The sequence below is a fragment of the Podarcis pityusensis genome, assembly GCF_964106645.2.
Source record: "Podarcis pityusensis genome assembly, chromosome: 5".
Classification (NCBI taxonomy): domain Eukaryota; kingdom Metazoa; phylum Chordata; class Lepidosauria; order Squamata; family Lacertidae; genus Podarcis; species Podarcis pityusensis.
Genome location: NC_138032.1, coordinates 96,499,020 through 96,521,244, shown reverse-complemented (window position 1 = coordinate 96,521,244; position 22,225 = coordinate 96,499,020). Strand labels below are relative to the sequence as shown.

Sequence of the window (22,225 nt, the reverse complement as noted above, 5' to 3'; positions counted from 1 at the left end):
TCTCCCAGGCACTGCCCACTGCCTTGCAGCCTGTCACGTGGGCTGCTGATTCTGTAATAATAATAATTTATAATAATTTATTCTTTATACCCAGCCCATCTGGCTGGGTATCCCCAGCCACTCTACAGCTAGGCAAGTGAGAAATAGAAGTGTGGACCTACGAAACCAATCCTGGTCCCACGCCTTCTTCACCAAATCGTGGTGGTACCACTCTTAACACTATGCTGCAGAATGGTGACATGGTTATCACAGTGCAAGCGAAAGCACTGTCTCCAAATCCCCCCCCCCCATCCCTACCCCACAGCACCTCTCTGAGGTCGGTGTGTGGATGAAAACTGGGGCGATGCTTGGCTCCTGTGCCTGCTCCCACAACCATCGCAAGCAGTTTCTCTAACTGCAGCATGCTTGCCTCACTCAGGGTGCAAAGACAATCTTAACAAGCTCAGCAGAGAGCAGAAAGAAAGGGAAAATTGTTCCGTTACCTCTATGTTTATTACATCCACCTTAACGTTCGGAGGTATAGCGAGCTCTGGTTGAAAGTGGCCAGCAATGGCCACCAGAAGATGCAACGTGGACAGCAAGTCCTTCCTGAAGATGGCTAAAATAAGAGGACGAGGCAAACGGATGAAGTGTAAACCAATTAATATTTGGAAATACCGTATAAATAAACCGTATCTGGAAATGGTTTAAATGCTAGCAGATTTCGGTACAGTGGTGCCCCGCAAGACGAATGCCTCGCAAAACTCGCTAGACGAAAGGGTTTTTTCAGTTTTTGCGTTGCTTCGCTAGACGAATTTCCCTATGGGCTTGCTTCGCAAGACGAAAACGTATTGCGAGTCTGTTCGCTTTTTTCTTAAAGCCGCTTGAAGAGGCGCAGTTGCGACGGACCGTGCTTCGCAAGACGAAAAACATCGCAAGGCGAAAAGACTCGCGGAACGAATTAATTTCGTCTTGCGAGGCACCACTGTACAATGGTACTCTTTCTAAAGCTGCGGGGGTATGTAGCTCCTGGTGGTGCCAGGGTGGGGGGCTCTTCTTCGACTGGAAGAAGTGAGGACGGGGCTTTATAGCTCAGTGGGCCAAGATGTCCTAAACAAATGCATGCTTAGGCTGGCCCTGAGTCTCTGTTCCTCAGAATCACTCACCAATGGAACCCTTGTTGTTTTAGTTAGCAAAATGGTCATCCTTATGACAGAAGTGTGTGTCTGGAGGACCCTTGGAGCAGTAGAAAATGCAGTAGAAATCAGCAAGGGCCAGGCCACAGAGAGGCAGAGATGGAAAGTCGCTTTCCACCCACACTCCATCTTGTCTCCAAGTGCAGCACTAACTTTCCTCCACAGGAATTAATGCTCACCACTCATTTAACTGGGAGGAAATATCTGCTGCAAGGCTAAACTTGCACTCAGCACCTGGGGACTCCAGCAATTGGGAATCAATGCTGTTTTTATCTGTATAGTCCAGACCTGGGTTTGTTTCTTGGGAAGACTGGGGTGCTGGTGACTGGTTTTTATATAAAATATTACTTTTATGCTGATATATTCTTGTGGGTGGGTGCCTTTGTGTTTCTCCTGCAAATGTTATAAGAAACCTAGCCATGAGTTTGTCAGGAGTTACAACTTTTGTTTGGGGTTTTGGTTCTTTTACTTCACTAGATTCCCAAGATAAGAAAAAGGAAGGAGATACATTATTATTCAGTATCCGATTTGTGTTTTGCATTTGTACATACAGTCTACACTCCATTTCAGTTTGCTTTCTTCTAGCTGTAAACACTGGTTCACAGATTTTAGAATAATTTCAAGTTTAAGCCTTTGTTTCTTCTCTGTCAATGCAATTTCCTCTACTTCCAGACTGAGGGATCCAAGTTGCTCTAGTAGTTGAAAAGAAGACAAGAAAGAAAGATGCAGAATATAGTCTGACTTCCGGTTCAGCAATTTATTGCAGGGTATTCTAATTCCTCCAGGAAGCCCTGGTACAAAAGTGTCTTATTTTAATTCACACAACACCAACCTCCAGCATTGTGTACTGAATTTTAAGTGGTGTGAGCCTCTTCCAGAGCCATTTTGTGCCTGAAAAGCTGTAGAAAAGCCTAACAGCTAATAGGTGTGTGTCCTTCATTCACTTAGGCTTAGGGCATTCAGGGCAACCGTTGAAATGAAAGTGAAAGGTCATTGACAAAAGATCCCTTTGTGTATCTTATAGAACACTCAGGGGTCTGGACTGTAAATACTGTATTGTTAGATTTCTATGATTCCACATTTATCCAAATACCTATTTTTATATGCATTTTTGCCACATCTACACAATTTTTCAAGCAATTTATCCAACAATGCATTTTGCAAGTTATTTTCACTAATATATGCATGCACAGTTTTGTGTACTGCAAAATTTGAAGCAGTTTGAATGTTGAAGGATAGCTGTTCTTTGGTTCAAGAAGTGCAAATTAGCCACATTTCTCCCCTACCCTAACTCTAAACACACACAAAGAAAAGGTAACAGCAAATAAAGGACTTGTGGCAGGAACCACGAAGCCATATGAATTATCAGTCACTGAAGGCTAGCAGTGCTTATGTTTTGTCCTTTTCGAGGGTTAGTCTTTGTCTCTGCTTTTCCCCTTCTGCATAAATCCTGCCGTTGGCAAGGCCTTCTTCTCTTTCTTCATTCTATATTCTTCAAAATTATTTTCTTTTGCTGCTCCCTTCCTGTCAGGCTCCCACAATATCTGCTCATGATGGTCACACAAGAACAACATGCTACCATCATGTGTGCATGCATGCTATTTCTGCACAGGATGATCTTGATTCTGTGTGCAAGTGTTTCAAGGATACACTAAGTTGTGGCAGGAACAAATTGCAAGAAAGCCAATACATAGAAAACTAAATTTTCAGAGAGAGTGTGGGAGAAGAAACATGCCATTCAGGCTTCAGAATATTTCAGTTATCTGGTTGATCTGCATGTAAGCTAAGAAAAAGAGCTGGTAATAAATATTAATTATAGGAGGTCACTCTGTAATGAGATTTATTTCACAATACAGGTATTTCCAAATGTCCACATTTAAAACAAAAATGGCTTACCTATGAGATGATGAAGTATCAATCCATCATACATGTCTTGTTCAAGGCTTTTCACCACAATGTGTTCATGCTTCAGAGTTGTGTTAATCCAATCCATAAAGAACTGTGGGGGGAAATGTTGTCTTGAATAACTGCATTTGGGTATTTTCTCACTTCTTCTTTTTTTTTAAAAAAAGATAGAAATCAGATTTACTTTAACAATCTGTGCCAAAGAATCCTAATTCTGTAATTGGTTGTTACTGTAATGTAAAAGTAAAATGGAAGAGCCCTAAATTTAGCATATATGTGTGTTTCTGGTTAAATTTCATGCGCTTGACAAGAGTGGCATGCTTTTGTACACTGCTTGGAAATTCTGAATATTAAGCAGCATATAAGTATCTGAAGTGCAGAAATAAAATATATTTTAACATTTTAATTCATTCCAGTATATATTTTTAACCAAAAAAGTTCATAGAATCATAGAATTGTAGAGTTGGAAGGGACCACAAGAGTTATCTAGTCCAACCCCCTGCAATGCAGGAATCTTTTGATCCAACATGGGGCTCGAACCCACGACCCTAGCATTAAGAGTTTCATGCTGTACCAAGTGAGCTATCCTGCTGGCATATTATCCCCGAATTGCTGAAACGTCACACCAGCATCTTGCAGAGAGCAAGAAGAGGAGGAGGAGGAGTTTGGATTTGATATCCCGCTTTATCACTACCCGAAGGAGTCTCAAAGCGGCTAACGTTCTCCTTTCCCTTCCTCCCCCACAAACACTCTGTGAGGTGAGTGGGGCTGAGAGACTTCAGAGAAGTGTGACTGGCCCAAGGTCACCCAGCAGCTGCATGTGGAGGAGCAGAGATGCGAACCTGGTTCCCCAGATTACGAGTCCACTGCTCTTAACCACTACACCACACTGGCTCTAGTCCATACAAGGCCTAGTCTAGCCCATACTTAGCCAGAAAACCAGTGGCAGAGAATGAAGCTCACATTATTGACTGCTCCTCTAAACAAGCAGTCTCTCTGCACGCTGAAAATGGACACGCCAGTAAAAGGGCTAAGCTAGAATCTTCGTTAGTTTTGGAGGTGGAGATATTTTCTGTATGTGGGAGAGCTAAGCTACTGACAGTCTGAAGTAGCAATAAGCAGTTTCCTCTCAGCTGGCTTTGACACCCAAGGGGGTGTCTCAAGCTCAAGCAGAATACTTTAATAATCCTTGAGTGTTTTCATGAAAGCTTTAAAAATGGTTGAAACAGCTCTGGGCTGCCAGTCCTCTCTATTCCCAAGCGAAAGAAAGAAAGAGAGAAAGAGAGAAAGAGAGAAAGAGAGAAAGTGAGAAAGAAAGAAAGAAAGAAAGAAAGAAAGAAAGAAAGAAAGAAAGAAAGAACCCTTATTTTTAAGAAAGCAAAGATGGTTACATGCAAGGATGAGGCTTGCTAGGGACAGGGGTGTCATTTCCTGTCAGGGAGTTTGGGATCTGTAGCGTCTTCTGCCTCCTAAAGCAAATTGTGAGGCAGAGAGAACTAGAACTCCCAGGACCATCCCAAGACATTTCGGTCCCTGAGATGAACTACAAAATGATGCCCCCTTCCCCACTAGGGAAGAAGGGTGAGTGAACATCTGCATCAGGAACAAGGGGGGAATAAAGATCTACATTGGGATCTGTTGCCCCTGTGGATTCTGCTGCCTGAGACGGCCGCCTCACCTTGTCTCATGTGTGGGTCGGCCCTGACAGCTCCCATGGTTCCCAAACATCATTTTCTGCCCAGGAGCCCATAGTTTTCCTAGCAAGTGCTCCTTACCACCTGCACTCCACATTTGCTTAGGGAATGAGAGAGAGAGAAAGGGAGAGGGAGAGGGAGAGAGAGAGAGAGAGAGAGAGATGAGCTATTTCAGGCACGTACAACAGGTAGATCGTGATCTACCAGTAGATCAGTGGACATCTGAACTGAACCCCACAAAATGGGGTAAATCATTGCCAGTTTTTAACTCTGTGAGTAGATCGCAGTCTCTTGGTATTTCTATACTGCTCTCTCATAAAATATCAGAGTGGCATACAGCAATATGAAAGCTTTATGAACCATTGAAAGTGGTACAGAACAATCAATAAAATGACCAGCTAAGGCTGTTCGTGAATATTTTTAACAACCCCATAGGTCTGTCTTGAAAAGATGTCTGAAAGTCAAAAGAGAAGATGCCTGCCGTGTCTCTGCTGGAAGAGGGTTTCACAGGATGGGAGTGGCGACATGAAATGCTCAACTTCAGATTAAGGCCTGATGGGTCACTTTAACACTGTTGTTAGGAAAGCCCATTCCCCTTCCAGAACTGAAATTCCCAGAGTGGTAAACAGTCAATCCTTCTTCCCAGGAAACTCTGGAAATTGTAGTTCTGTGAAGGAAATGGGGCTCTCCAGCAACTCTCAGCACCCTTAGCAAACTTCTCTTCCCAGGCTTCCTTGGGGGAAGCCATGGCTGTTTAAAAGGTATAGGGCAGGTGGAGCCCTATTGCTCCCCCCCAGCCCCCAAGTGAGTTCAGTTAAGAAGAAGGACCAGCCCGCCCAACAAAATATTCCTCAAGTATACTGTTTGTCAACTTGGAATTTTATCTTTGAAAATGCGGTTGTTAAAAAACCATAAGCTAACTAAAATAAGGAGAAAGTGCATTACTGTTTGTAGAGCTTCTAGTTTTGGGTCGTTTCGAGAAGTTGGCTTTATGTATTTCCTCTTTTCTCCTAAAAGAGATACAAACAAACAGCAGTTACAATTATATAGTCTAACTCACCCAGGCCCTGAGAACAACCATCACCATTTCATCACCAAATTGCCAATTCAAGCAAAAAAGTCTAATAATTTGGACCCGTGAAGGAAGGCCAGCACAGCAGAAGGCAAATGGTCAATATCACAAATTTGAAATTATAATTAAGGGAATACAAAGTGACATAATCTTTTTTGAAGGGTGATCAAGGAGGCACTTCCTGGATTAAGTCTAGAAATAATATTGAATTAATGAATCTGTTTTGTACATTTGATCACACTTTCTATGGCGACATACCTTGCGCAATGTCCTCCTCTTCTGAGAATGGATTGACTTGAAACTCTGGGAAAGCTTTGAGGAAGCTTGGCTCCATTGCTTTGGTTTCCTTCCCCTTGCAAACAGGAAGTCTGGGTTTACTTCCCCTAGAAACCATGGCAGAAAAATACAGGTGAGCAAGCCGTTCCCAGGTGAGAGCAATTCTAAAGCGGTGGCAATAATATCTATGTAACTGAAGCAAATGTGTTGATCTTATTTTGATGACAAAGACTCCAGACCCCAAGGTGTCTTTTGAAACATTTACCTCCAGTAAAATGGGGCTCTTCTGGGAACAACCTTTGACTATTCAGGGATTCAAATCAGCAGGGGGGTGGGGGGGCTACACTGCAAAACTGATGAAAGGCTTTCACACCAGGCTCACAAACCAAAACAAGCATAAATCCTGGGGAAAGCAAGGACTTTAAAAATGGACTTGACAATAAGAAAATAATTGAGAAGAATGAGGAAACTGACCATCTGGTATAAATTAAAGCCTGAAATGCCTGGTGAAAGATAATATAAATAGGACAGGGAGATGTGGGAGGGGGAGACATGAAATCTACTTTTTTTTTACAATAATGCTGTAACCCACACAACGACTTTCTCTTAACCTTTTGATATTAATACCAGCCACCTTTTGGAACCTCCAGTTCTGATTTAACTCAGTATAAAAATGCTCATAAAAGGAAGTCCTAAGAAGAAATATAGAGGAGAATGAGTGTAGGGATTACATGGGATTACCATGAGGAATTATAAAATATACATCAAGCCATCGTGTCCACGATGAAGACATTGTGTTGACTGGGTTTGATATATTGACAATAATTTCTGATTAAATCCCATAAGATTCTACATTCATGCCCTTTTGATGCCCTTTTGCCTCTGCTGCCCATTTCTCCTTGCTCTTCACTAATCACGTACACACTTAGACAGGCAGGCGTCCTGGGTCATCAAAGACAGTGGGCAAGTTTATTTGATGTAGGATCTTAATCTTAGGGCCAGGAAGCAGATCTCACATTAAGGTGATAACGGTCGCTGTCCTCCTGGCCATCCTCCTTATCATATGTGTATTGCTTGTTTATTACCTCCTGGGTTGCCAGATACTCTTCTTTGTAGTTCTAAACTTATTTACCCCAGAAATATTTGTGCTTAATTAGTTTTAGTGGTTTAACTTTCTCCTCACGTGGGTTTGTGGAAATGCTCAGAAGAAATCTGATTGGTTCTTACGAACACTCTGTAAAAAAGTTCTTTTGTGAATAAAAAACGGCCTGGGCCAGGGGGCTGCAGACACGGACAAGCACAGAGAGACACGATTATATGCACCCTTCCCAGAGTCTTGCTGGTTCAAGCCTCTGTGTGTATTCTTATTAATCAGAGTTCAATCCTTCCTTTACTTTGCGAACGCAACAAATGAGCTCATGTCTAAACTCTGAATCCAGAGCTCAAGGCTCCCAATTCAGAGCTCAGCAAACACCATGATGCACACAGACACATGCATGTCTTACACGTCCCTTCAACTGCAGTTTTCAAGGCTCCCAAAGAAATCTAGGAAGCCTTCCTTCAACACTGCAGCTGGAGTAGCAGAGATGGATGGAGCTTTGGTTCCTCTTGGTTTCTCATTTTTAGAAACTTTAGTCTGGACATTTTCTCATCAGTTTGCAAACATCCTTTTTAAAAAATTGCAAATAATTTTCTATTATTTTGCTATGCTATTTTGCAAATAAAAAAATTGCAAATAATTTTCTATTATTTTGCATATGCTATTTTGCTAATGTATGCATTTAGGCACAGTTTCCTCTAATGCACACCTCTGTACATATTTTTTGGGTTGGAGAGTGGCATCAAAAATTCAGAGAAGAATGGATTTCAGTGGATAGTTCTGCTTCGGCTCATGCATCGTTTTGGGAAGTGCAAATTAGGTAGGTTTGCATTAACATGAGAACCAAACCGATCCCCGTCACCCACGAAAACCTAAATAGGAATGTGCAGAGCAGTTCCTGCCTTACAACCTTGGGCACCACACACAGTAATTGGCTTTTTGCAGACTGCCCAGATGTGTGATCTGAGAACAGGAAGCTCAGTTTGAGATGTTTCCTCTGTAAGGTTCTAAGTATTTCACACTTCCCCTAACTTAAGTAGTGGGAAGTTACAGGGCAGCATTTTTACAAGACCACTTTTTTTTATTTTTAGATAAGTACTGAAGACTTACTGTGAACTTTGTAAGAACCACCATTTAGAAATGCCCAGGTGAAGAGAAATCAATGCTTGCTTCTCAGCAATCTTCTGTAGCCAGTTCTCAAAACTTTCTTCCCCCTCCCACATTTGGATACAGTGGTGCCTCTGGTTAAGAATTTAATTTGTTCCAGAGGTCTGTTCTTAACCTGAAACTGTTCTTAACCTGAAACTGTTCTTAACCTGAAGCACCACTTTAGCTAATGAGGCCTGCTGCTGCCGTGCGATTTCTGTTCTCATCCTGAAGCAAAGTTCTTAACCCGAGGTACTATTTCTGAGTTAGCGGAGTCTGTAACCTGAAGCGTCTGTAACCTGAAGTGTCTGTAACCCAAGGTACCACTGTACTTTACGAACTGCTCTTTTCAGCTGCGCTGGACCTGGCAGACAGGTGTGGCTTCAGGACATTTTTAAACTACCCTGATGGCGGATCCTTAACAACTAGAGTAACAACTGGAGAGGCAGTGAAGTGCAGTGGGTAGATTTTGACTGGAGACACCTGGGTTCAAATCACCACTCGTTCTCTCTCAACCCAGCCTCACAGAGCTGTGACGGTCAAGTGGGAGAACCACACATATGCTACTCTGAGCATTCAAATTGGGAAATAAATAAAGAGATTCCTATAGTTCAGCATCAACAAAAAGGCCATGCAAGAACCTAGACAGAGAGAGCCACCCCTTTGTCACAGAACAAGGGCAGACACCATCCATAACAACACTTCTTCGGGGGGCGGGGGGGTTGCAGAATATTTTCAGTCAGTCACATTTTATTTATAGCCAATGGCATTTGCAGAATATGACACTCTGAGCTGTACTTTCATTACTGAAATCAGAAAACCGATGAACTTTATGGCAAAGGCTCAATTTCTACCCGTAGTTCTGTTATCATTTTCCCTAGTGTTCGATAGGAGTTTCTGAGTTAGTTCTTTATTAACTATAAACCCCAGAGAAATAGATCATAACCACTTACTTTTGCAGATTCCACTGAGGAATGTGGACTCACTCTTTTCTTTTCTGCTAAGGAAAAAGCAAAGAGAGACAAAAGACTCAGAAATTGTCCCAAAGGGGGGGAAATGCTCCATGGAGATTTTAGGGGGAAAATATTAAAAACTCCTCCAGCATCCAAATCATAGCAACTTTTTTCAGACATGATGCTTAAAAGAAGCAAATCAGCAGCCAGCTGAAAGCAACTTCCTTGTTTTCTTCTGTCCCCAAGACTGAAGCTCGTAAATTTGCCGCAACATTCAACGGCAAGGAGGCTGCATTTATACATACAGGAACACAGAAAGATACTCAAGAAAATCTTTTGAAGTACCAACCTAAATTCCCAAGCAAGATGTCTGGAGAGCTGTATTGAGGCAGGCAATCTATTTTGACCCCATTGGATCAGTTTTGCTTTCAGAATGCTGCCTTTGTGTGTCGCGCAACCAGGGAGAGGAAGTTGGTCACATCCTTCCTATAGGTGACCTTTCAAAAACAAAACCACCGTTCCTCACACATTAGCGCAACCTATGCATTCCCCTATCGTCCAAGAGTCACTATTCACACATACTGGTCTTGTTGGCATCCGTGTGTCTCAGTCCCTGGAAATTGCTGTCTCTAGTTAGCTTTTGAGAACAATTGTGAAGCTGCTGCTTCTTTTTATAATAAGTGCTTATAAGTTCTAAGTACATATTCTGCAATAAGTGAAACACTTTCCGTAAATTCAGCTAGAGCTAATGTGAGAATAAACAATGCTCTGCCTTTTTAAAAGAGTGCTACTGTCATTTTGCCAACACACCCCATTTCAGAAGAAAGCAAAGGGCAGACTAGAATGGAATAAATTAATGCAACAAACAGAAAACAACAGTGAGCCGTCAACAATGTGTTGTTGCAGCAGGTGGGGGAGGAGAGGGGGAGGCAGGAGATCCATAGACAAAAATATATCATTTTCAGCTATGGGAATATTGGTGGATACACATTCCTACCATTCAGAAACGTTATAATTTCTTCCAATGGCCCAAACAAAAATTTGGCAGCAGTTATGGATCTGGATTAAACCTGCACATTACAAAGGGGTCAATAATGCTGGTGTGTGCAATTGACTTATTTAAAAAATATATTTGGTCTCCTGTAGGCAGAGCATTGTATCTAATGCTGTATGAGCAAAATTCTGCTTGTGCAACGGGAATTCCCCTTCTCCTCTACCCTATCACACATACCCCCAAAAAAACTGCCACAGAGGGGTGGCTGTAGAGGAGGGGCACGTTCTGCTGTGCCAGCAGAAATCTCCTGCCAGTGGCACCAACTCCAGGGGGGCCCGGGGGCTCAGGCACCCACAAATTTTTTGCTGTGGGTGCCCAGTCTCCGCCCTCCTGCCACTGCGTGTCCCCAGCTGCCGCCTTGCCTCTGGCTCTCCAGCACCATGGCTGTGACTGGGCCGGGGCCTGCACCTCCACCACGGGGCCTGATCCACCTGTTGGGGCCTGATGCAGCCCTGGACATGCTTCTGGGATGCAGCCAGTGGGTCCCAACAGAGGCCCTGATGCGCAGGCCCCAGCCTAGTCGCCGCCAGAGTGCTCACGTGCCCCATGCCGTACCGTCATGATGTCACATGACATCATGATGTCACATTGTGCCTCGATGTCATGATGTTGCAATGTAGTGAGCATGCGCCGGGCACCCAAAGTCTGGGGCCCCAGTCAGCACTTTTGTCTCCTGCGCAAGCAGAACAGCAGTGTTAGATGCATCCGAGGGTCTCCCACACCGAATGGTTGTGCTAGCAAACACTAGCATAGTATATTGTTATTATTATTTATTTAATTTATATACCGCCCTTAGCCGGGGGCCTAGGTCACCTGCCTCACCCCTTGGAAACTTACCTGGCAAGGGGGCAGCAGAGGAGGGCAAGCAAGGTGACTGCAGCATAGAATTACATTGGGATCCACAGGTAGCATAGATAGCAGCTGCAGCTGCTTCCCTCTGGTCAGCGCTCTGGGACCTGCCTTCCTCCCCGCCCCCATCACACCAGGTGCTGACAGGGGACCAGGTGGTGAGAAATGTCCTTTGGAGAAGAACAGCAAGTTGTGCACTTCTTAGGTCGTGGGTATCTTGTTCGTTGCCTGGGATAAGAACTTATCATAATTGGTTGTTATTTTGTATGTATTGCTTAAACACTAGCTTCTGGGTTAGGGTGGGCTATTTTATTATGTATATGTGTATTGCTGTTATATGTTTGAAATAATTTAATTTTAAAAAGTGAAAAAGAAGAAAGAAATTATACCAGAGCTGTTTCCACTGTACTTTCTGGTAGCGCCTCACTACATCTTGCTAGATGTTGCCTTAAATATTTGGGGCAGGCTAAATTCACCACGGACGCAGGTGGTGCTGTGGGTTAAACCACAGAGCCGAGGCACCGCTCTGGCAGGAAGCTTGTTTGGTACAGGAAAAAGGGAACGTGTATATGCATGTGTGGAGAAAGTGAGAGAGAATATTCAGAAAAAGTACAAACCTGCTTAGTGACTTGGATCTCAGCTCACTGGCGAAGCTAGTCTTTGTTCAGGTTCACAATACTCATTACACAATACATTCACTATTTCATTATGTCTTCCTGAAGTTTAGTACCTAGACTGATGTGGCTTGAACATCCAGGAAAACTCTTGAGTTTAGTTAGGGTGTGTGTGTGTTTTTTCAAAAAGAAAAATTCTTCAGGCCTCACTTTAGTACCATAGATGGTGGTGCAGAAAGCACAGATCATTATTTCCCTATGTTGAGATGGAGGCCTGGTCCTTTGCCCTTGAACACAGGCAGCCAGACTGAGACCCAGCATCAGAAGCTTCAGATCACTCCAAGCATTGGCTTTCCATCAGTTTCAAAATGGGCCAGGCAGTGGATTCTCACACTTCTTTTCAAATATTTTAACATTCTGTGAAAAGCTTCGTTCGAAAACAAGTCAGCTCGTAAAATACAACTGAGCTGTAAGATTAAAATTGGAGCAATTTAAATAAGTAGTTCGGGTGGAAACTGGATACCTGGCAATGGCCTATTCCCCTTCCCAGGTGTTGCGTAGGGAAGAAGTTAGGGCCCATGATGCCTGAGCCCATCAGGAAGACGTATTGGATGGCCATGTGCTGCTGTGCTGCTGCAAGGGCCAGAAATGTTGAATTCCCAAAGCAGCTTGAAAACGGAGAAGTATTCTTTTGGCTGGGATTTAAAGCCTTGTCCAAGGACAGGCAGAGGTCCTAGGAACCTAGCTGTGAAGGGTGCTTCCCAGCCAAAGGAATGCACACGGCAGATAGTTACCTCTTTATTGCCAAGCTGACACAGTTGTTTCTACGGTTCTGAAGACCCATCTAGTGTCTGGGCAGCTATTTCCAGGTCCACGCTCAATGCAGCGACTGCAGCAACAGGGAACCACTCTCTCTCCCTCACTTTGGTATGTACCTCCCCCTGACGGGCTGCACACACTTCCTCTGCTCATCCCATTTCAATCCCCTCCTGGTTCTGGGAGACAGTGGTGTGCAGGAGAGGGTGGGGAAGCCCCGGCTCCCCTTCCCTTGCCTGACCTGCCTCTTCCTCCTCTTCTTCTGACCCGTCCTGTGCTCCACCCTCCATCTCTGAAGCTTCCCCTGCCTTGACTCTTGTCTCCTGCCTGGAAGTCGTGCTGCCTCTCCCAAGTCAGACTCCAGCCCCCTTTTCCTGGCGCACTCATCAGCGCCCTGCCTGTCCTTGAGATTAGTGAGGTGAAGGAAAAGAGGGCCTAAAGGCAAGGATTTGGCAGGGAAGGTCTCTGTAATCCTCACCATTTACATGCTTAGGAACAGCCTCAATGCAATAATCCCGTCCCCTGTTAACAGCCATGTCCCTCAAGGAGCCTTCGTCCAAATTAACATGCCAGCACAATCCTCTTTGTACATTTAACTCTACTAAGCTCTCCTTAATATTGCTGGGCACTGTGATGAAACCCACCAGTTGTTCCAAGGGGGCTCCAAGCTCTGCAGAAATGTTATCTAGCTCACTTTTTTAAAAAGTGACAAAATACCAGCTGGAGAAGGAAACCGAATGGAACAAGCTCCCCACAGCGTGTGAAGGGAAGCAAAGTGCTTTTCTATCATCTAGAAAACAAGAGGGCTTGAAATTCACGCCAGTTATGTATGGAGAAAGCACAGACATTGTTTGCATAATAGAATTGCCATAGAACGAATAGTTACCTTGAGAAACACTGTATTAGCTTAAGTATGAAGCTTTTGACAGCACCTCATTCAGCCCAACAATGCTCTGTGTGGGTCTTCCCCCATCCTGGTGCCCTGCATATGTTTTGGGATTGCATCCCCCTACTTCCTTGACCAAGGGCCACAGTAGCTGGGACCGGCAGGAATTGCAGTCTAGAAATATCCAGAAGGCACAAAGTTGGGGGAGACTGCTCTCTGACAGCAATTCTCAAGCAGTTTACCTCAGGGAACAACTTATTTCTGAAAAAATGTACAGTCCGTGTTTCAAGAGCTGAATATTTTCAAAGCAAATAAACACTTCTGAAGGGATTCCAGGGTATATTTTAGTGCAGTCAGTTTACCCAGCCTACTGAGCTTATTGAAAGTGCACCCTAGAAAACACCCCAAACCATCCTCAGAAGATTTGAGCAGTTAATGGTATGCAACCTGCTTTTCAGGGAATTGCATCTATCACTGAAAACCCCCTCATAAGCTTCCAAAACCCTGTTTGAAAACCAGCGAAGAAGGGAGGTTTGTTTTCGATACATTCGCCCATCATATCAATGCATGACCAGTGATTCATCGGACATAACCAAAGCACAACAAAAACTCCAGGCAGCCATTCCATCTGAGATTCACAGTGTATTTAGTGGCAATAATACTGAGTGGTAGGAGAGTAAGACAGAAAGGTCAACAAAGACTTCAAAAGTTATATAGAAGAGTTCCAGGGCACAATCTCAAAATAACAAAATACAATTGAACAGAGATCGTATTATGAATTAAGCTGCGCAGTGGCTTAATGAATAGGGCTGGGGTACGTATGTCTAAAATCAGGGTGTAAAGGATGGAGCAGAGGAGATGCACACACCCCTCTGAAAGTCTGGAGGGAGAGAATGGTCCTTTCACAAACAGATTACAGCTACTTCCTACCTCATAGCCACACACATTTGAAAATGAATTAAATTCCACACTCTAACCAACATTGGTTCCACCCATACCTATATTATATGTGTCAATATTATACCCTGGAGACTGGGAAAATACAGCAACTTACTGCTTAGCATTCCTATAGCACTTGGGAGGGTTCAAGTTGCTTCCCATTCATGATCTCAGTGTATACGTACAATGACCCTGTAAGTATGACTATGATTATTTCTTTATTGCATGTGTGGACCCTGAGAGTGGCCAGCCTAAAGCCTCCTAGTGGGTTCACTGGAGAGTTGAAATAGAGAGAAGGACCCAGAAGCCCATTACCTGGACAAAAGGCATCCTAGCACTCCTTCATCAACCACTTCAAATCTTCTCATCACCAGAATTCATCCTAACTGCAGTCTACACTAATGGAAGAAGGTGTTTGTGCTGAATGCAACTCATGAGAGCCTTCTAGAAGAAGCAAGCACACTGTGGGTAGTTCAAGGAATTAAAGCTACATTTCAAAGTGGGTTCAAAGCATAGAAGAGTTACAGGCAGATAATGCTAATAAAAGAAGAGGCACCATCATGCACCAGGGAGCACAGCATATGGCACAGAAGGAAGAGAAAGGGAAGGTCTCTTTCCTCCTCTCCCCGCTAAAAAGATGCTGCGAAGATTAGAGTCTCAGGAGGTCTCCAAGTCATTCAACATTCTTGTATTTTGTAAACAGGTTGTACAAAACTCTTAGGGTAGATTTCAGGTCCAAGTTGACAACATCTGAGGGATTTAAAAAAGAGAGAGAGATTTTTAGGTTAAGAGCTTGACTTTAAAAAAAATGAAAAATAGTCTTCTGCTAAACAAGCTTTTTAATACCAAAATGCCCCCATACAATTCCCTTTATACGAAATTATGAGAAACCTCAACAACAATAAAAACTCCCATTAAAACAACTCTCTTAGGAATGAATTTTATTTGAACACTGAACTGAAATTTCAGTAGACTGTCTTTTCCAGAGACTCACTGGGAAGTTTAAATACATAAGCACATGTGAGAAAATAATCATTTTTAAGAAAGTTACAGAATATATTTTTCTTCTAATAAAGCTGCTAAACTGTTGGACCAACTGCCTGACATTTTAAGGCAGCTTCATATTTTAAACCAGCACCTACACAAGCCTGCTCCAAACAGAAAAGTATTTACAATGCTTCTGGAAACTATTTGGGAGGAAATTTCCAAATTTGTAGGGGATGGATTATTTGGGCAATCTTGGAAGCCGATGGGCCTCTGCAGGCAAACAGGAGAAAGTGATGGTCCATGCTTTCCCTCCTAAATGGAGGAATAAAAAAGTCCCTTTCTGGGCCACAGGAACCCTTCCCAACATGGCTCATTCACTTTGCCTTCATTATACTGATTTCCCAATTCCTTTGCATGAAGGACAGAACGTTGTCTCAGCCACCACACGAAACTTCCGCATTGCCCACAAATCATAACTCAGCAGAAGATTAAATACAGTGTCCATAAAGCACATTCAATGTTACAGCATCAAATGATATTTGATGCAAGATTAACAGTGCAATCCTGGACATATTTACTCAGAAGTACAGTGGTACCTTGGTTCTCAAATGCCTTGGTTCCCAAACAACAAAAACCCAGAAGTAAGTGTCCGGTTTTCGAACGTTTTTCGGAAGCCGGACGTCCGATGCGGCTATCGGCTATTGTTTTGTTTTATAGTACAGTACATTGTTTACTGCTTTCATTTTATGGATCAATGGTCTCATTAGAGAGTAAAATTCATGTTAAATTGCTCTTTCAGGGGTTGTTTTTAAAAGTCTGGAACGGATGAATCCGTTTTGCATTGCTTTCTATGGGAAAGCGCGCTTTGGTTTTGGAACGCTTTGGTTTTGGAACAGACTTCCGGAACGGATTAAGTTTGAGAACCAAGGTACCACTGTAAATTCCACTGAGTTCAGGTGCGCCAACTCTAGAGGGCGGAGGTGCCATCAGTCCCCTCAATATTCCTTAGCAGGGGACTCAGCTCCCCCAATATTGAGGGGGCGGAGGAGGCCAAACTGCTGAGCCGAGCACAGGGCCGCATCCAAGGCAGGTGAGAGAAGAGGAGACCCGGCCATTGAAGCTGCACGGTGCTGGGCAGGGCCTCCTCCTGACACAGCAGTTGGCCCCTGCAATATTTGGTCCAAGGGGGCGCCTGAGAGTTCCATGGTGCTCACTCAGTGGTGGCCGGTGCCTATTTTGCCTGGTGGGTGGAAGGCAAGGAGGCCAACAATCGATGGGGACACAGCCAAGGAAAGGCGGAGCTCACTAACTCCAGCTTTCTCGCCTTCCTCGTCGCCTGCTGAGTTCTACAAGAGCAACAGTGAGACTAAGGAGTAGGAAGACAATCAACTGCACCATCCTCTAAGCTGGTTGTCAGCATGAATACAGGGAGACGAAGGGTGAGGTGGGTGGGACAGAGCCTCATTTGCCCTGATAGACCAGCCTCTGCTAGTGACACTGCCTGGAAAACATGGCCACGGAAATTCAGCCTTAGACCACACTTTATGGCTGTTAACCATCTTGAGAATGAAGCCTAGGAGAAGGCTACAGAAAAACAGCCCACGTGGACATGGCTAGAGATGCTGTTACAGTTGGGAGAACCAGCAATTTAAATCCCTCCCATGCTTGCCAACATGCATGTCCAATTGAGCATGTGCTTGTTTCAGTGGAACTGCGCACGATACCTTCCGGTCGAGCTTTGGGCTTCTTCAGCCCTCCATCCTGCATCAGTTCAAAAGCAAAGGAAACATTGTGAACCTGCAAAACAAAAACAAAAAACCTCTTAAATTTTCAGTGGGATGAAAAGACCCCCTCCCTCCGTTCCCCCCCTCATATTGCTTAGCTTATCCCTGGATGCACGCACCCCAGGATTCTTAAGTCAGCCTATGTTCTTAATGTATCATCTTCTTTCAAGAAAAATCACATTGCTTAAACCCTTTAGGACTTGTTCAGGTGACCACACAGAGCAATGTAATGTGCCAGCTGGAAGCTCATTCATTTCAGCCACAGCCATTTTCAGCCCTGGAATTGAATTCCAAGCATAGAAATTCCATGAAGCAAAAACCCTGCACATATGAACACTTGCACATCAGAGAGGAACACTCTCCCTGAAATGCTAGCTTTCCAAAAACAGAGACTTTTTGTATCTGTGCGGAAGCATTAAACACGTCCCTCCTCATTCCCGCAACAAAATCCAGGAAATGTCACATGAAGGGTTGTGGGTTCAAGCCCCACATTGGACAAACGATTCCTGCATTGCAGGGGGTTGGACTAGATGACCCTCGTGGTCCCTTCCAACTCTGCAACTCTTTGATTCTGTGACTGGTACATCTAGTTCAGCTGTCAGAAGTGATGGGAGCCACAATAACTGTTATTGGCAATTAACTGGCCCGTGCAAGGGGTTCATATATGAACCAAGCTGTAAATGACACATCAGTGTCATTCTGATGAAAACAGGCTTCATTCACGATATATGGATCAAAGTGCAGCAAATGGAAATGTGAAGAATATTCTCTTTGATTAAAGGCTGGAGTAGGTTGTCTATAAGGCAAGCTTTGGAGGAACATTTTGTTTTGTGCAAATGCGCCGCGGTGGGTGGGGTATCTCTTTCTGCAGTTAGATTAAAAGAGCTCACTTCCCTGCTGACATCTACCTTGAAATGACCAATTCTTGCAATATTACACCACACACAGGAAGGGATTTAATTAAAACTACTCACAGCTCAGTGAGCTGGGCAGTAAAAACAAGGAAACACTTCCCCACCTTTGAAGTTAACTGGTTTTTTTTTAAAAAGAGTTTATTCCTCCTAATTCTTGCTTACCCCTGACTTTAATAGTCAAAAGCACAATCCTATGGGTGTTCTGTTTTTAGGGATTTTATGGTTGGACATGTTACTTGACTGAGAGGTGCCTGGAACACTGTGGGCAAATCAACGTACAAGTCCTCTAAATAAGCCAACACAAAACAGTACAAACTGAGGTTCTATCCTTCCTTGGATACAGATACAACTTCCCGTCAGGGGCTCCAAATATTCCTATGTAAGTCAACCTATGAATTAATACTCATTCATACATGTTATAGTGGAAGTTCAATATTTTTATAAGGCTAGGTTGGTTCAGCACACAGAATTCAGTGAGCTACAGACTTCACTATTCTTATTATACCCTATTATTAGGGTTGAGGTTATCCCATACCCTTTTAAAATGTGGTTTTTTTGGGGGGGGGAGGGTGTTATTGAGTTGTTGTTTTTATTTTGATTATGTATTTTGTGGTTTTATTTTGATTTTACTCTGTGACCTGAGACCTGCAGGTATGGGGCAGTATATAAATTTAATAATAATAATAATACCACCCTATACCTGTATGTCTCAGGGTCGTTCACAGGGAAAAAATCAGAATATAAAACCACAAAGTACATAATCAAAATAAAAACAACAACCCAATAACACCTCCCTCAACATATTTTAAAAGGGCATACTATGACACACTGCTTTGCTAACAGTAACAGAATTGCAAAGCTTTCCCCGACACTGAAATGAATAGAATTCAGACAAGTGCTTTTAGGTGGCCAAAGAGAACTTCCCTCTGAACAGTGACTCAGTGAATCAGCCGTTTTATAGTGTACACTATGTGGAATTTCTGTGACTGGACGCTTTCAAATTCTGCTTTTTTAGATTGCAATGTATAGGTTTACTTTTACTATGCAAGTTGCTGTTTAGAATTGCTGTTGCAGACCACTTCATTTCTTAGGAACGGTTTTATAAATCCTCAAAAGAAAAATAAAATAAACGGAGCTCACCCACTGTGTGCATGCGATGGGGCTTGCTCCTCCTCTTAAGTTAGCAGCTATGTCCTCGTGGAAGCAGCTGGATGGGGGGCAGGATGGAGCAACAGGCACTGTCTATGAGATTTTTCGGCCACATCCAAGGAGAAACACGTGCAACCCTTCGAGGAGCAGCCAAGATCCCCCCAACAGCCATTTGTGTGAGAGAGTGGATTCTGTCCCCTTCACCTGCCCTTTGTCTCTCCCAAAGGATCAGCAGGATCGTGGCCTTTTCAAGTGCCCGGTGCATACAGATCCAGCCGCACTCTTGGACCACCGTCTGTGAGATAAGGGTGACTCCACAGACTTTACTTTCTCTTCAAATTATATTTGCAGGCCATTTTATCTTTAGATTTCTCTCACACACCCCTGCGGCTAATACATCATTGTAAAGCTGCGGGCTGCACATTAGCTGCTGGATTAATTGGTTTTCCAGGTAAGATTCATGGCTAAGCTTCTCAGAACCTTTTCACAGCTTATCTGCCACCGTTATGAGAATTTGCTGGTTTCACTCTGGCTTTAGTGGCAAATATAAAGATGGAAGGCTCTTTTGAATGCGGCAAACCAAAGTTGCCTGGCTGGGATTTCTACTCACCTTCTGATCAAAACTTTCAGGCGTTAAATAGAAATTGTGGAGCGGAACAAAATAGTCCTCCAGGAGACCCATCAGTAAAACCAGGTAGACGCCATCTGCAAACTGAAGAGAAACAAGAGTGACACCCCCGCTGGGACCCCAGGAGAAGTCAAACAAGAGGTGCTGCAAACTACACGCTAAATCAATAATCAATTTCTCCTGGGCACTTCAGCTCTGGTGGGAATTGCTGGCATCAACTGGTGTTTGCAGGGATTTAATGATTTATTATTATCCCACTGAGGATCGAGGTGAATAAAAATGCTAGTGAAACAAGAAGGAGTGTTCCCAAGTGTGCTGAGTTTGGGGGTGGGGAACAATCTAAATAATAATAATAATAATAATAATAATAATAATAATAATAATTTGTACCCTGCCCTCCCCAGCCGGAGCTGGGCTCAGGGCGGCTAACAAACTAAGACAGTATACAAAGAACATAAAAACAGGCAATCAGTTAGTTAAAATACATCTTAAAATTAGTTCAGAGCAAATTAAAATCTGGACAGATGGCAGTCCATGGGTAAAATTGAGAGTGGTTAATATTCTCCAGGGCCAACTGTTACCACTGGTCTTATAAAGGACCTGTGAGAGGGCTAGGAGGCCTCTTTAATGCTTGTTCTTATACAGAAAGAAAAGAATCAGACTGAACCCCAGCTTTATCTTCAACTGTTGTCCTTCCAAGGCAGCCATATTTAATTCCTCATGCTGCAGCAAGAGACACAGAACACAACAGGACAAATAGGCACTTGGCTTGCCTGTTTTTAGGATAAACACATTTTGGGCAAGACTGTGACTGTTCCCATGCTTAGGTTTCAATACCAAAGAAGTCTTTCTTTGCATTAAAGCTATTTAGCCAGGGCTGGTGTAGCAACTAAAATGGACAAGGTGAGTTTATTTGCTGCAGTGCAAATGAAAGTTTACAGACCCCTTATCAAAACTGGTAAACCCCATAGCCAAGAAATCCTAAGATCAATAAGCCTGCACTCATTTTCAGTTTAAGGTTTTTCTGTTTGCTGGGTCTCAACTATACTCTGTTCTTAAAGAACAACCACCAGTTTCCTCATATATGACCACCTTAAAGGTAAAGGTACCCCTGCCCGTACGGGCCAGTCGTGTCCGACTCTAGGGTTGTGCGCCCATCTCACTTAAGAGGCCGGGGGCCAGCGCTGTCCGGAGACACTTCCGGGTCACGTGGCCAGTGTGACGAAGCTGCTCTGGCGAGCCAGCACCAGCGCAGCACACGGAAACGCCGTTTACCTTCCCGCTATAAAGCGGTCCCTATTTATCTACTTGCACTTAGGGGTGCTTTCGAACTGCTAGGTGGGCAGGAGCTGGGACCGAGCAACGGGAGCGCACCCCGCCGCGGGGATTCGAACCGCCGATCATACGATCGGCAAGTCCTAGACACTGAGGTTTTACCCACAGCGCCACCTGTGTCATGACCACCTAAGACCCTTGGAATAAAGGAGTGGGAGATGTGGAGACATTTGTGGCCCCCTTACAGGCCTCAAGTAAATGGAGCAAGCATTCCATTTGCTTCTGTGGAAAAGGGAAAGGAGTTGAAAACTCAGAAAGGAGGAGGGATCATTTCCTTTCCAGACCATGTTGCCTGAAGACCAAGGATGGGGATATTTTATGTAACTTCAGTCCTTCCCCTTTGCCCCGTTCAGCTACATATAACAGGGAAATTGGATTGAAATTGGGGGAAACTCTCCAGGGGAGAAAGACAAGGGGATGTAATATTTACCTACGGCAGCCATGTAGCTTAAACTGGTCCTGTATTTAGGCTCAGATATTTGAGTGAGAAAGCAGCTTAGAGAGAGAGGTTTTTATCAGCAAAAACAGTCTTGGAGGAAAAGTTTACGTGTTTAAAACCCAGTCATCTAATAACATTTACAGCCTCCTGCAGACACTTTGATTTATTTCTTGATTTTAAAAAGGAAGATGTTTTAAAATATCTGAAGGCATGGTTTGACTGTCGACACTGGTGCTGAGTAAAGCCTCTTACCTGGGTTTCCAATTCTGTCACTTCCAGATTAAGTTTATTTAGGTGCTTGTTCACAAAAGTGATCAGGGACTGAAAAGGAAAAAGAACACAGCAGGTAAGGAAATTAAAATGCAACCGATATGCAGATTGAGGCTGCAACCCTAAGCCCATCTACTGGCATGCCTAGGACTGCACCGCTATTCATTTTACACTTCTAAGAAGGAACGTAAACACATTCACAATACAAAACCACCCATTTGTAAACCTTATGCTTATGCAG

The 22,225-nt window shown here is 43.7% G+C and overlaps 2 protein-coding genes across 6 annotated transcripts in view; both read right to left on the bottom strand.

The window, feature by feature from the left end:
* Positions 1–11,654, bottom strand: part of PARVG (parvin gamma) — a 30,785-nt gene extending 19,131 nt beyond the window's left edge. The window contains exons 1-7 of one of the 3 annotated variants that reach the window (XM_081005721.1): positions 10,930–11,654; positions 9,321–9,364; positions 6,105–6,229; positions 5,720–5,784; positions 3,072–3,174; positions 1,727–1,867; positions 483–598 (exon numbers count right to left, since the gene is read on the bottom strand). In XM_081005721.1, the coding sequence (XP_080861847.1) occupies positions 483–598; positions 1,727–1,867; positions 3,072–3,174; positions 5,720–5,784; positions 6,105–6,180 (501 nt within the window). In that variant the 5' untranslated portion in view covers positions 6,181–6,229; positions 9,321–9,364; positions 10,930–11,654. Of the gene's footprint in view, positions 1–482; positions 599–1,726; positions 1,868–3,071; positions 3,175–5,719; positions 5,785–6,104; positions 6,230–9,320; positions 9,368–9,669; positions 10,030–10,929 lie in introns of those variants that run through there. The other 2 variants (XM_081005719.1, XM_081005720.1) reach the window with 2 other exon arrangements.
* A 2,514-nt stretch (positions 11,655–14,168) lies between these two features.
* The window catches only part of PARVB (parvin beta), a 38,561-nt gene continuing 30,504 nt past the window's right edge, over positions 14,169–22,225 (bottom strand). For all 3 annotated transcript variants that reach the window (XM_081005675.1, XM_081005677.1, XM_081005676.1), the window contains exons 10-13: positions 21,967–22,035; positions 19,923–20,024; positions 17,190–17,262; positions 14,169–15,228 (exon numbers count right to left, since the gene is read on the bottom strand). In XM_081005675.1, the coding sequence (XP_080861801.1) occupies positions 15,152–15,228; positions 17,190–17,262; positions 19,923–20,024; positions 21,967–22,035 (321 nt within the window). In that variant the 3' untranslated portion in view covers positions 14,169–15,151. The remainder of the gene's footprint in view (positions 15,229–17,189; positions 17,263–19,922; positions 20,025–21,966; positions 22,036–22,225) is intronic.